General features: G+C 41.4%; 1 protein-coding gene across 2 annotated transcripts; it reads right to left on the bottom strand.

Annotated features, from left to right (window-relative positions):
- Positions 1-330: 330 nt before the first annotated feature.
- On the bottom strand, positions 331-4,353 carry LOC147437978 (importin subunit alpha-1-like). 2 transcript variants are annotated; one of them, XM_086487365.1, is made up of 11 exons: positions 4,036-4,353; positions 2,774-2,870; positions 2,612-2,703; positions 2,371-2,502; positions 2,102-2,287; positions 1,855-2,018; positions 1,674-1,752; positions 1,466-1,594; positions 1,257-1,384; positions 775-1,149; positions 331-698 (listed from the first exon to the last, which is right to left on the bottom strand). In XM_086487365.1, exons 1-10 carry the CDS (start codon positions 4,243-4,245, stop codon positions 777-779), a joined length of 1,590 nt encoding a protein of 529 aa, XP_086343491.1. In that variant the 5' UTR covers positions 4,246-4,353; the 3' UTR covers positions 331-698; positions 775-776. The 2 variants fall into 2 exon arrangements, with proteins under 2 accessions (XP_086343491.1, XP_086343490.1); XM_086487364.1 differs by having other exon boundaries at positions 331-1,149.
- Between the last annotated feature and the right edge of the window lie 11,213 nt (positions 4,354-15,566).

The following is a 15,566-nucleotide window of genomic DNA, read 5'->3' as shown; positions in this document are numbered from 1 at the left end:
AGATGCACTCCATGCAAAAAATGTGAGAATTGGTATCTTCTGCTTTTATTCAACTTTTTCCGTCCTTCCGAGAATGGCATAACAGTAACCTTCATCCTTCTTCCCCATCAACAAAACCAACAGTAACAAGTCCAACTATACAACTATGGCACTACCTTTCAATGGGCACTGGAGAGAGAGAGAGAGAGAGAGAGAGAGAGAGAGAGAGGCCTCTTACTATTCGTTTCTACCCTCACGGCACAGTTTGAGAAAAGTATGACCTTTTTACACGGGCTCAAAAAACCTCCACATATACATTCCCTCTCTCTAGAAAGGGAAGGCCAACAAGTGTAGCTTGATAGTCATAGTCATTCTAATCACTACACAAAAGATCTTCACATCCGAGCCTTGTGGAAAGACTAGCTCTTTGGAAGTTGGCATTTCAGATAAAATTGCAACAATTCACTAGCTAAATGTAAAATATTGCCTGAGACTTCTGGCCCAGAACTCAAGTGTAGATCAATTTATACTAAAAAGAAGCTACCCTTAAAATATTAGTGTCTTCCTTATATGGATTTTGTGAAGTACAAGCATGAAGAAGAACAAATCCATGAAAGTCTTTTAAAAAGCCTGTATCCCTTTGTCTCTACCACTTGCTACTTTTGCCTCCCAATCTACCTTGGCCCTCAAGAAGCTTTTGAGGGCCACCAATACGAAACCTGGAAATCCAAAGAAAAATAGACTCATAAAATATAATCCGAAGGTTATTTGCCTGATAGGAACTCCAAATTCTACCTTCAAGAAAAATTATAGCCACTTATGGGAACAGGCTGATGGCCACCAAAATTAAAGGCAACTTGATCAGTCACATTTGTAGCCTGTTGGTTTTCGTCGTCTTCCTCTTGCCAATAAGTCTCTAGAAGCTTTACAGCCTTGTCATAGATTTCAGTGTTGTCATGGGTCTGTAATTCCTCAATTTTTGAGAGACCCTCAGCATCATCAACAATCTGAGCAAAGATGTTGATACCCCCTGTGTTGCCTGAATCTTTCTCTGCTTCACCAACTTTCAATATGTTTTCCAGGCCCTCCAAGCAGACGGTAATCACACGAGTATCCGAGCAAGTCAGCAAGTCGCATAGGGGCTTTATGCAGCCTTGACTGACCAGACATCTGCAAACAGCAATATCAAGAGAAAATGTTGTGAGCATCAAACAAGAAATCGAAATGCACATGTTCAGAGAACGAAATATAAGACACATGAATGGCCAGAAAATAACTTGATCTGTTCAGGAGTGCCTCCAGAGGTTGCATTAGAAATTGCCCATGCTGCTTCCTTTTTTATCTCGAAAACTGCATTTCCTAACAGATACACTAGAGAAGGCACAATATTGGCATCAATCACAGCCTGCCATGCCACAATAAAGTCTCGAATGAGCACCCGAATCTTTAAGTTCTCATGATTTGTCTCGATTGATCATGATCATACCTGAATCTGTGCAACATTTCCAGCTGTAATGTTTGAAACTGTCCAGCATGCCTCTTTCTTTATGCTTTTCTTGTGATCGTGCTGAAGAAGGTTCAAAAGGCATGGAAGCACTTGTTGGTCTATCATATACTGCATACCAGACAATGTTAGCAAACACGACCAGAAAAAATGCCCAGGCAACAAATAACAAAATACAGAAATTTAGTACCTGAGTCTGCGCATCATCACCTGTTACAATGTTTCCCACTGTTCTCAAAGCAGGTATTAGGACAGAAGGAGAATGATGACTGGCATCAAACAGCATAGAAAACAAAAGTAGACAAGAAGAATAAGCAAACAAGATCAAGCAACCACCAGCTAGAAAGTCTCATCTAAAACTGATATCTTACAATAGCAACTCAATGAGTCGACCACAAACTCCGGCGTCCAAAACAGCTTGTATTCTTTCATTGGCCCCATCAGAAAGGTAAGAAAGAGCCCAGCAAGCATCATTTATGACATCATCATCTCCCGAACGGATTAGTCCAGCCAAAGCCGGAAGTGCAACACTTGTCTGGAAGGTGAAGTAATCACAATTTATAATACACCATTTGAACAGTGAAGAAAGTGCCTCACAAATTGAGAATGATAAACTACCGTTTCAAAAGGAGGTGGCGGTTTCCCTCGGCAAAGGTTTGAGAGCGTCCAGGTTGCATTCCTAATCATTGAAACACTGGCATGCTCATTCAGTTGACCAAGTAGAGGTGCCATCGCCCCATAGCTGAGCACCAGATCACGACACTTGGGCGAATCACCAGCTACATTTCCCAATGCCCACACTGCCTGTTTCGAAAGTACAGATGATTAAGAGATTGCAGCACAAAGGTGCATCAAAAGGCCAACGGCCTGACTAAGGTAGCGCATACCTGTTCACGGATATCCTGCCCAGGAGAACTAAGAAGCTGAACAAATATTGGGACTGCACCATGATCAACCACCACTTTGGTATGATCCGCGGTTCCTGATGCAATGTTTGTCAATGCCCATGCTGCCTCAAACTGTGGAACAATGCAGAAAACAGAGCCAATTACAGGAAACGTGGTATTGTTAATTAACATCTGAGCCTCTCACATGAAAATTTTGTCATGGCAAGTAATCATGTTGTACCTGCAGTTGCGGGACATCAGCTTTCAGAAGAAACTCTACAAAGCGCGGAACCACACCACAGGCAATGACCTGCTCAATTGGAGGATTACGCTCTAGAAAGAGAGAAACAGTAATTAGTAGACATGTTCCGGCATCATTGCAAAAAAACAACTCTACTCCTACCTATAGACAAAAGCTTTCGAAACTGATGGGTAGCCTCCATCTGCGCATTGAGATCATTAGAGAGAACTCCATTGACAAGCACTGGTAGACTTTCTAGCTGTCAAAATGAAAGAGGGTGCACACCTAATGAGTAAAATGAAAGGGGGTGTGAATCTAGTGAGTAGAATGGAAAGGGGCACATTTAGTGACTTAAAGTCCTCAAATGCAGGCTTTCAGTAGGACTGAGATATCAAAACTTGGAGAAATCTAAACAAAGTTATGGAGTCCGTCACAACTCAACAAAAAAAACAATATTTTCTGTATATAATGAAAGAAGCCTTTGTCTTTACTGGGTCTTGTTTTATGTCTTAAGTGAGTTGAGTGCATCAAGACTAAATAGCTCAGTTTCTAGTAGGCAGAAACTCAACCGCTGCAGCACCACCAACATACTTTTTGTGGTATTCTCTGGACAGATAGATGAACAGCCCTTCACTTTATAATATAAAACTCCTCCAATATCTCAATACAGGTGCACAGCCTTTTTCTGCCGTTCCCACCTTATGCCCCTAACGTGGCCTAGCATGCAATCGCAATAATGTCAACCAGTTAATAACAATTCCAATATCCCTGCAAAAAAGAATTGATAGGGCATAACTAAGGAGAAAGCTCAAACAAGGATCTTTGAAGGTGGAAGAATTTCTCCTCAGAAAAACAAGTTAACGTGTTAAAATCTCCATCTTTCTGCTGCTTGGAGGCTTGAAGGAAAGAAACAACCTAGCACACCAGTCCGCAGGATGACTAGTACATAAACCTTGACAGTTACAATTACGTCCATTATAGCAGAAAGGTCAGCCTATAGAAGAAGAACACTGATTACACAGAATATTCCTTTAAGTGTTTGAAGAAACTGCAAAACCACCATATTAACATGGTGAGCTGTAGATCTGAAATACGATTGGCATCACGTAAATTGATGGCCCATTTCTGCAGGAATCAATTTGAGCAGTTAATGAGTCAAGGAGCTCAGCTGTGTAACAATGAAAGATGTCAAAAGTACTTGAAATTTGGGAAGGCCTCTCCAGTAACCCTTGAGACGCAAAAGAATAGGGTGTGGGCTCTGATACAGCATGACAACCACAGCACTTCCCAATGTAAAACCGGGACACAAGCAACCTCTATCATTATCGTTCACTCTAACCCGCATCACGTGTGTGTGTGTGAGTGTGTGTGTGTTTTGCGCGCGCGCCCGATGCAGTCATGCACTTGGCCAGTTCAAGATGTACCTTTTTCTCCAGAGGAAGGTAAGAGCCATTCCCGCCGAGCTGCGAAGCGGGCATGCCCTCCTTGCGCTTCTTGAGCAGATTCTCTTCACGTTTGCTTTTGCGTATCTCCACAAGGTTGTCCTCGCGCTTGCGGCGCGCCTCATCTGCGTCGACGGAAACCTTGTAACCCTTCTTTCGTACCTCTGCACGGGCATTCGGACGAAGCGACATGGCTCGCAGACACACTCGCTGAAGACGACGAGCTTCGATCGCGAGCTGTCGAAAGTAGAGGGAGCCAAGGGAAGGCGGGAAGTTTCTATTTTTGTGTATTCAATTATGAAATCGTGTGAACTTAGGGTTCTCACAGCCCAGCTCGTACATACATATACATACAAGTGCACACATACATATACATACTGCTCTCACTTTCAAAAAACGGTCATACATACTGGTTCTCACATACTCTCACATTTTTATTGGCCAGAATCTCCACAGATTCCACTACATCCTTTCCTTATTATACAATAAGACAAAAACCACAATTCAAAAGTTGGATTCGAACTCGTGCAGCCCCGAGTAGATCAAGGGTCATTATTCTAACCAGCGCATACTCGCCCAATGGTGCTTGAGAGGTGCACTTCACTTTTAGAAAAAAACTTCTTCTAGCCAGCTCCTCGCGGCATTGGCTGGCCTGGCTCCTACACGAGCTGCAACACTTGCCACCTTTCTCTCTCCACTTGCAATCAACCACTTGTGATGTGCCTTGCACTTTTTGTATGTTGCCTTCCTCTCTCAACTCGTCACATCATTGCCCACCACACTTGCCTTTGCTAATTAATCAAAGCAGGCATCTTTCTTGATTTCCTTTAAAGCGTATTTTCCAAAATCGTAGACATACATATTGGCTCTCACTTTTAGAAAACATTTTATTAGCAAGATCCCCCCCCCCCCCCCCCCCACCCCCAAAAAAAAAAAAAAAATCCACCTAGATTGCTTGTCATAAAATATAATATCTAACTTTACCAAATGATTTTCTCATATTAAACTGATCATTTAATGTGGGAGAATAAACGGGAACAAGAGTTAGAATAGAGACATGTGCTTCTAGACCTATCTCAACACAGGACCAAAAGGAGAGATGGTTGCATCTCAATAGGGGTCCAAAAGGAGATGGTCTATCAAAGAGCAATGTGCAATAAGTGCTTCTAGACTTACCTCAACAGGGGACCAAGAGGAGAGATGGTTACATCTCAATAGGGGTCCAAAAGGAGGTAGTCTATCAAAGAGCTACGTGCATCTAATGCAGCTTAAAAGACCTTAGGGTTAGCTTCATTAAAGACCTCCAATGGTTACTGCTAAAAGTCCTTTGACCTTAAGCAAGCTAGGGTTGAGCTTGAGGTGGGAACCCGACCTAAACTTGCCTTTCACCTTAAGCAAGCTCGGAATGTGCTTGAGGTGGGAACCCGACCTAAACTTGCCTTTGATCTTAGGCAAGCTAGGGCTGAGCTTGAGGTGGGAACTCCACCTACGGTGCTTGTCATGCTTGATGACTAAGGTACTTGTCATACTTAATGAGGAAGTTGCTTAAGAAGCTTCCTATGCATGGGGGGTAAGATGCTTGAGTCAAAAAGAGACCCTATACACTTGATGAGGAAGTTGCTCGAGAAGCTTCCTATGCATGGGGGGTAAGACGCTTGAGTCAAAAAGAAACCCTACACACTTAATGAGGAAGTTGCTTGAGAAGCTTCCTATGCATGGGGGGTAAGATGCTTGAGTAAAAAAGAGACCCTACACACTTAATGAGGAAGTTGCTTGAGAAGCTTCCTATGCATGGGGGGTAAGATGCTTGAGTAAAAAAGAGACCCTACACACTTAATGAGGAAGTTGCTTCAGAAGCTTCCTATGCATAAAAGTCTCAAAGTTAGGGGAATCTTTGACTTAACCTTCCACTCACCCAAGGGGCACCCCTTTTCTAAAAGGACACATGGGACACATGTCAGACTCTCACTAAGCTTAACCACATGGTGTGCTTGAATGCTATTTGTTGAGCTAAAGAGGGGTCCAATGAGCATCTAGTTCCATCCAACAAATATCTATATATTTTCGAGCTCTCTCTCTCTCTCTAAGCGGTAAGGAGGACACTTGTCAAAAGACTGCCCATGTACTTGACTGCATGCTGCATGTGATTGGCTAGGGGGAGAGGGGTCCAATGAGCTTGCAGCATGTGGAAAAGTTGCAACTCGCCCCAAGCAAGCAAGGTGGGTGCTAGGGGGATATACACCACACACACACTCATTTTGTGGATCCATTCTCACTCGGTGAAAGTTGAGGAACTCAACCTCCTTCTCCAAGCTTGTGAGAAGTAAGAGCCTACACCAACACTCTTGGCTATGGAATGCAAATCCAAGCAAGAGCCATGCTTCAATGCTTAAGCTTGTCATCTTCATTACTATGCTATTATGTATGCTAGCAATAAGAGTGATGATAAGTGAGGAACTATTTCTTTCTCCTATTAAATGTTTCTTCTTCCTCTTCCCTGCCCTCATTCCCCACTAGCTCTCTCCACCTTCGAAGGTGTTTGAGGCCTTGGGACTGAGGCTTGGGATAGTTAATGCTTTCTACAAAGTTTATGTTATGCTTGTGATGCATGAAGCTTTCCATCTTCATTGCATCACGTAGGTCACAAGGAGCACAAAGATTGTATTGTACCAAGTCTCTCTCGATGGGAGAAACTATAATACAAATGCCTATTGGAGGGGGGACCGGCTCCATATGAATTCGGTCCTCAACTATTGTTATGTTCTCTAAACTCTCTCTCTTGCAAAAGTATTGTTCATGCCAAGTTAACTAAGTACCATGTTTATGTTGCTACCATCAATTAATTTCACCCGCTATGCTCACAAAGTAATCTCACAAAAGAGCTTCATCTAATTTCCTAATTCCACTACTCTCAAAGTTCATAGATCATTGCCATTACATTGCTAGCTCGCGTGACACACACACACACACACACACAGAGAGTCACCCTGCTTGGCTTTGAGAGAGGGAGAAGGGGGTGGGGCTTGCAGGCTGAGTCGTGCAGACTCTGCCCTGCATGGCTTTGTGTGTGTGTGTGTGTGTGTGTGTGTGTGTGTGTGTGTGTGTGTGTGTGTGTGAGAGAGAGAGAGAGAGAGAGAGAGAGGACTAGATCTCAATGAGATTCGCTTAATTCACCTTTTCCCATATTGTGCATACATAAAAGCTTTGTTAAAAAGCCGTCATGCACAAATAAAACGAGCTCTTATGGCACTTGGGGTGCCTGAAGTATGCACTCTAGCCCCTACAAGAATTCTGAAATTAGACAATATTTGCAAGTCTCCAATTGTGCATATAGTCAGAAGCTTGCATATTGATGGTTGATAGCAAGTTGTAGACACAGATTTAGAACGTGGACACTGCTGAGCAAGTATCCTCACCATTTGCTATCGGTTTCATGTGCTGAAAAGAAAACATTAAATGCATGCTTTGACTGCTTGCGCTATGGCTGTTGCAACGCGTTGGCGTGATGGGGCTCTTAGGAGTCCTAACAGGTTTACCATGAGCATTGTATTTTCATATTTTGTTGCAACGGCAAGAAAATTTCATCCCCTGTGCAAGAAAAACCCTTTGCTTTAGCTATTCTCAAATTGTTTCTCCTCTCTCTCTCTCTCTCTCTCTCTCTCTCTCTCTCTCTCTCTCTCACACACACACACACACACACACACACACAAAGGCAATGTGTGCTTGTGTCTTGAAATGACTTGTTTTTAATGGTCTATATGACATGGGTAATAGTACCGTTTTCTAATTAAACTCTTCCCTAAGTGATGAGGTTAGTAAACAAGAGATTAGTAATAGCAGCTTGCTTCCGTTTTGCTACATGCAATCTTATAATGTTGCGGATTTTGATCACTCTCTTACACAACATACACCTTGGTTGAGGGATCAAGGTGAGCATTGGTTTTCCTAGATGACTACTTGCCCCTTTCCATTGATACTATAGCGAAAGTTCACTTCACTAAAAATTTCACATTGATATTGTACATATTCCTCTTTATGTTGCATTCTTACATATGTTATGAGGACCTTTTGTATTATTTTGAGTAGCAAAAAAGAAGACGAATAATAAATCAATCTCGATTTGTGTGTGTGTCCTGTGTATACATGTGCAGTACACACCTGCTACAATAATCAAAATCTCACTTTTGTCCATCTCTTTGTAAGGTCTTAAGGCCTCAAAAGACCACCAAATGAAGCTATTTGAGGGAGAGAGATTTATAATGTTTTGTGTACAAGGATCCCTCCATAGTTTTAGAAGGCATTGATAAGGATATGAACTTGAGGATATGTTTGTGGGAGAATGGTGAAGCTTGGGATTCTCTATAGTCCTTGAGATTGTAGGGAGAGGGTCTTGGTCAAGGTCTTGGTTGACAACAACCTTGTGTACATGAGGGCACATGAGCAGGTTGCAGATACTTTCACGAGGGCCCTTAGAGCAAAGAAGCTACAACAAGTTCAAGTCCTAGGAGTGCAAGAGATGGTGTTAGAATTGAGGGGAATTGTTGAGATATCACACTCAACACAAGGTACAAGTGGATGATATCTTGCCTTTGTTTATCAATGGCATGAAGTGGCTATCATGAGGATATTTGCCGATGACAGTATAACTAGAATTAGCTCACAGGGTCTACACATACCGAGTGTGATGGGAAATTGTTTGTTAAGTATCTTGAGTGGGTGCACTTTGTCAGGGATGAGATGAATTGTGAACAAGGAAACTACTACTGCATTGTTCAATCGAGACCAATGAGAGCCAGTTTGGACTCATTCCTTACCACCCAATTTGCATGATGAGTGAATCGGTGCAAACATGCTAAGGATCATCTTGTGTACGTGTTTTCCATAGGCCTTCCTTCATGATCAATAGTGGCATTTTGGTATTCCACATGAAAATCCCACCCCGGATAATTTTTCTCTGGGATGGTTCCTCATTGGCTAGCTTTAGAGCAGCCTTTAACTTGTCAATTTACTCCACACCTCTAGATATCTCCATCATCTTTGTCATTTGATGCTTCTTCTAGATTGAATTGTAGGATTTGACTAAGTGCCTTTCCTATTTGTGTCTCTTGTTTTAACTCTCACTCTCCTCTAATGCCTCCCCAAATGTCACTGCTTCTTTAGCATGTGCCACCTTTGCCTTGTCTAATTTTTATAGATCTTTCTTTGTAACCTCTATGATTCATTATAGAGGCTAGTAGCTTGTTGAAAACTCATTCGTGTTTAAGTTTTTCTTTGAATTGCACTATCTACACATCTTTATCTTTAGAGCCATTGAAAATGCTTTCAGTGAGAGCATGAGCTTGAGCTATGTATGCTTTTTTTCCATTTGGCCTCTGAGGAATTCTATTTGGAACTTTACATTATTTCTCCATGCTTCACTTCTAGGTCAATTGGAGTTTCTTGTTGAGGTTTTTGGGAAGTAGATGGTCAATCAGTCAAATCCGGTTCTTTAGCCTTTTCTTCTACTTTCTTTGCCTCAATTTTTTTTTCTTCCTTGTCTTCTTTTTCATCCTTCTTCTCTTCTTCAATGGTTTGATCGCTTTTTGTATTGATGGGGTAAGCCTTTAGCTTACACTCTATATGTGACCAATCCCTAAAGCCAAGCACACTAGCATACATCCCTATGTGCAAGGATACGACCTCCTACATAGGAATCCTATATATAGAGGAAGAGCCTTTAGCTTACACTCTATATGTCACCAGTCCCTAAAGCCAAGCATAATACCATGCATCCTATGTGCATGGATACAACCTTCTACAAAGGAATCCTTAACACATGCTATGTACACATTCTATACATATAGCCACATGCTACATGTTGTAGCCCACATGCTACTAACGACATGCTATGTACACATTCTATACATATAGCCACATGCTACTTGTTGTAGCACACATGCTACTTACCACATGCTCATTCTAATCAATCAAGCAAGTTTCCATTCATTCTTTTGAGTGCACTCTATTTAATCTACTCTCTCTCTCTCTCTCTCTTTGTGGTGCTCAAACAACGTTGAATGCCACATTGATTTATTGTCAATGATCGGGGAACTCATTTCCTCAACGAGGTAATCGAGTATTTGCTTAATGAGTTTATGGTCATCCATAACAAATCAACTCCCTATCACCCACAAGCAAACGAACAAGCTGAGCATATGAACAAAATTCTTAGCTCGGTATTGACTAAAGTGGTTAGTTCAGGAAGGAAAGACTGAGAAATGAATCTCCATGCAGCTCTATGGGCTTATCAAGTTCATTCAAAACAACTTTAAATGCTACACCCTTTAACCTTGTTTATGGTCTTGATGTCATACTGCCAATATATTTTCTATTGCCGACATTAAGGGTAGCTAAAAATCTTGAGTGGACTAGACATGAATTGTCAAAAAGACTAGAAGATTTAGAGAAGCTAGATGAGCAAAGTCTAACTGTCGTAGCTCACATCTATGCACAAAAGCGGAAACAAAAACAATTTTTTGATTCCCACCTAATAACAAAAATCTTCAAGAAAGGGGACTTAGTTATAGTCTATTCCCTTAAGCAACACATTCACAAGTTTAAGAAAAAGGGAAACGGACCGTTTATCATTGAAGATGTATCTCCAAGTGGAGTAGCAAAGTTGTCCACCCTAGATGGTGAACCGATGTCTAATTGGATTAGTGGATGCCGTTTAAAGAAATACAATATGCCGCTAACCAATGAATTGCTAGAAAGAATGCATGCAGCCAAGCAAAGGAGGATTAAACAACAATACGTTATTGATGAAGCCCAAGAGGAAGCTCGACTTGGGTACTCAAACGGAAAGCTGCTCTCAAGAATCAACAAATACCGATTCCCCTCAACACTCTGAAAATAGATGACCGAAATGGGAAGCCTAAAGACGCAATGTCAACAAATGATGAATGGTTAGACGGAATGGACCTGCGCATTAGAGTACAGCTCACCAATCATAGCACAAATGCCTTGGTCGACACAGGAGCTAGAGTAAATGCAGTCAGTTATTCCACGTACAAGAAAGCAACAAGTCAAGCATTGACGGTAGGAATAGCGACAATAAAAGGATGCAACAAGAACCCAACACCAACATTGGGAGTAGTCAACTTGAACGTGATAGTACATGGATGTTCATGTCCTCATCAGTTTGCATGCTTACAAAATGAACACATGAATGAGACGATGATTCTTGGAATTCCCTGCATGCAAACATACAAGGCAATACCAGATTGGGATACAAATCAACTCAAGCTATCACCTAAAGGTGGGCGCAACTCATTGTTCCAATTGCACCAAGCAAGGAGGAATGGAAAGGGAGTAATCAACAAAGCAATCAATATTCTCCGTCCTCTCGACAAGAAAATGCTACAAGTAGTATGCAAGGAGTCAGGCAAATTTGAGTACCAAAAACAAAGCTTAAGGACAAGCCGATTCAAATCTGGGTGCCCAAAACATCACCGACAAAACCAAAGAAGGTTCCAAGGGTCAAAACACAGAGATGAGCTTCTCTGAGCAAGGAACCTGACTTGAAATGGATTTGGCAGAAAAAGGAGCACATATCTTCTCCAAAGACAGTAAAACCAATCAAGCAATGGAGAGTTAAGTCTCAGAAGACTCCACCACACCATTCCACACCAAGCACACCAACCTACCAATGGCAAGAAAAAGTTCAACAACAGTCAAAAGTGCTACCAACAACTCAGGCAATCAGCGTGCTGAAGCATCCTGATGGTACAATCAAACAGAGAGCACACAAGCTACAAGATTTGCTCTTTGGAAGACAACGTCAAAAAGCCTCGACATCAGAAACCTTTGAGTTAACTACTCAAGACCCAGCTCTTGCACAACATATTGGTTTGAACTGCATTGATCTTCAAAGCATGGTAGAGCCAACCAACGCTATGCATAAGACACGATTGTTCAACCCATGCACACATCGTCCTGGAGTACGCCATCTAGGAGAGGTGGAATGGCACTAAGTAATTAAGGGCAATGTTTGAAGAGGGAGGAAAAAGTTCGATGTTAACGTGTGATTTTTTGCATAATTACCTAATAATGCCCTTATAATTCATCATCAAGGGAAAATTCACTAATAATATCTTCCAGATGAGTGTAAATAGTGTATGTACTATCAGAAAATCATCAAAATATAGTCCTTTTGTAACATTTAATGGCCTGAAAACTTGTGTGTAGCGGAAAATAGCATGAACATAGTAAGCATTTCATTAGAATAGATTCCTAATGAGAATAACAAGAGTGCTTGGGTGGAGAGAGCAACAAAAAGCATAACACCTAGTTAGATAGCATGAACAATACTTCAAAAGAGAGAGGAATTAAGCAATTGACAACAATTGAGGACCAGATTTGCATGGAGCTGGTCCTCCCTCCAAAAGGCTTTGTATTATGGTTTCTCCCATCAAGAGAGACATTTTACAATACAATTCTTTGTGTTCCTTCAATACTAGCTAGTGCAATGAAGATGGAAACTTCAAGCACTAAGCAAAACACTTATCAAACACGACATCAATTCCCTCAGGTCTCAGACCCAAGGCCTCACACACCTTCGAAGATGGTGAGAGCTAGCGGGGTATGAGAGTAGATTGAGAGGAAGAAGGAGTACTCTTATGAGAAAGATGTACATCTCCTCACATAATCGAGACGTAATTACTCATATTAGCATAGCTTAGCTTAGTAATTAGCATGGTAGAGGAGACGAGCATGCATTGAATCTTGGCTCTTGGTTGGATTTGCATCACAAAGCCAAGAGTTGTTGGTGTAGCCCTCCCTTCTCACGAGCTTGGAGTAGGTGATAAGCTTTCCATTAAAGCTTGAGAAGGAGAGAGAGAATCTTCTTGCTTCACACATAGATTGTGTGTGTGTGTAAGTCAATAATGCCTTTGAAAAATCAGCCCCCTCTCTCTCTTGGTCGACCCCTCTTGCTATTTGCTCATGCAGACACCCCATTGGACCTCCCTAGGCTTAGCAAATAGGATTTTAGGAGCATAAGTGATAGCCTTTTGACATGTGTCCCCCTTTCCCCTTTTGTGAGAGCTTTTGCTAATTAATTAATGCAACTAAACTCTCATTGGACCCCTTTGTCTCCTGGCCAATAGGAATCAGGCAAGCCATTGGGCTGCTGAATGCTCATTGGACCCCTTTGGAGACTGTCCAATAGTCTTCTAGAGAGCTTAATTCCTATCGGTTCTTTTATTAAGTGTTTTTAAGTTAATCAAACTAGACTTACTCTAGCCTAATTCTCATTGGTGCACCTCCAAGGCCATCCAATAGGATTTGAGTACACCTTGTGGGCATCTGGGCTAGGGAGCTGATATGTGTCCCTCTTTCCCTTATGTACAAAGGAAGCTTGTGTGTGTGTGAGTTTCTCTCTCATCCCCTACTTCTTGGGCTCGCCCCCTCCTTTGTAGGCCTTGAGAAAGACTTTTGGGACACACACAAAGCATCCAATTTCCCTAGGCTTTTGCCCTTAGGACACAACCTTTGAATTTTGGAACCTTAGCATTTTGAAAGTCTTAATGGGCTGAACCTTAGTGTCTTTTAAGCCCATTGTTGCACATTGCTCTTTTGCAGATGGCCCTCCCTTTGGATCCCTATTTTCCCTCCTTTGGATCCCGACTATGGCCGGTCTGCTAGCTTAACCAATATTCTAGATTTTTCTCCCCTGGCACTTCCCCATAGTAAATGATCAATTTAACATGAGAAAATCATTTGAGAGAATTAGATATGATTACTATGACACCTTTTTGGTTATTTTTTATCATTTTTCTTGATAATGAGACTTGAAATTGGAGAAATCCAACAAAAAACAATAAAGCTGTGTTTTTCAATGGATTTTTTTACTTATTGGATTTTCACTTTGCTTTTTTAGCGCATTTTGTTATTTTCTTAGATTTTTTCAATAAACTACTCAAAATTTAATGATGGAAAAACAGAAGACGGTGATGATAAAAAAGACAAGACGGACAAGCACAAAAATCTTCAATGAAATCGGAAGATGGAAGCGGGAAGCGTAAATTAGGTGGCCAGACCTACTTTTGCAAAATTCTTGCAGAATGAGCTACAGGAATCCGATCAGGGAAATTTTTGAGTCTAACATAGATTTCATGGCCTAGTAGGACTAACGGGGGAATCTAGAGAAAAATGGTTCGGGAAGTCCGGGTATAGATATCCCAGGTAGGCTAAAACCACCTCATTTCCACTTGTTACCTTTGCAGAGAGAGCTTTTCGACCTCTTTCGCGCATTCTTTCCGACGTCTACATTTGCCTGTTTTCAACGCCGTCTCACACGAGACATGAGGGGTAAGTTCTTTACTCATCAACGATCCATTTTGTACGGCCGGTAGTTAGTCTAAACCCCTAGAAAAAACCCTAGAATCCGAGCAGTGCACGAAGACCTATGACCAAAAACTGACCATAGCGGCCTGTCAGCTTCACCAAATCATGAGATTTGAACTGTAGCATGCCCTAACATAATATAACTTTTCTATATCATCGATTGACCATTCAGAAGGGGTCGAGGGGGTCCCCAGTAGAAAAGCTAGGTTTTTGGCAGATGCCATAATTTGGTTCTGACTCCATAGACAACTTGCCTACGAGGTTTATATACAATGTATATGATTGATTTCGTGAAATTAATCAAGCAAAGCCCTCAAAAAGCAGAAAACGTTTCGAAGACTACAAAGCGTCAAATTCAACATACGACGTCAAACTGACTCCAAATGAGCCAAAATTGGATGAGTTGCTTCACAACTATGTTGCGGACAAGTCCAAAGCCTCACAAGTGACAAACCAACTCAACCGACAGTGTGGTCACAGAAATCAGAGATTTCAAAGTCGACAAAGCACAAAGTGATGCCGGCAAGACCAAACTTTACCAAATTCAGTTTAGGACTTGTTTTAGGTGTATAGAATGTGTTTAGGTCAAATTTTAAGTTTTGCAAGAAAAAAGTGACTGTTGTAAATAATCACGATTATTTACTTTTGCACTATTTTTGCTTGAAAATTGTATCATCACCTCACCTATCATTTGTACACACCTATTACATGCCAGAAATCAAGTATGAGCCAAAATGATTGCATATAACTTGGAAAATTGCCAAAAAATGCAAGGAAGTCTTTGCAAGCCAAATTTTGAGTTATGGACCACTTTTTTTAATCCAAATCACCTCATATCACATACATAGGGTCTATACAATGCCTAGAACCAAGTTGTACCAAAAAATGTTCATTTTGGTAGAAGAGTTAATAATCACGATTATTTACTTTCATGCCAAAATGGGATAATTTTGATATTTTTCCATCATACATCCAAAGTACATAATGTGCTAAGCCCACTAGCCAAGTTTGAACCAATTTGGAGCTTAAAACCCCAAGTTTTCTTTATCTCTACTGTTTCAGAGACCTAAAGCCAAAATATGGTACCATTTTCACCCTATGTGTCCAAAGGAGCCCATATTTCACTC

The sequence above is a fragment of the Adiantum capillus-veneris genome, chromosome 17 (assembly GCF_014529385.1).
Source record: "Adiantum capillus-veneris isolate H3 chromosome 17, ASM1452938v2, whole genome shotgun sequence".
In the NCBI taxonomy this organism is placed as follows: Eukaryota; Viridiplantae; Streptophyta; class Polypodiopsida; order Polypodiales; family Pteridaceae; genus Adiantum; species Adiantum capillus-veneris.
This window is presented reverse-complemented; position numbering and strand designations above follow the sequence as displayed.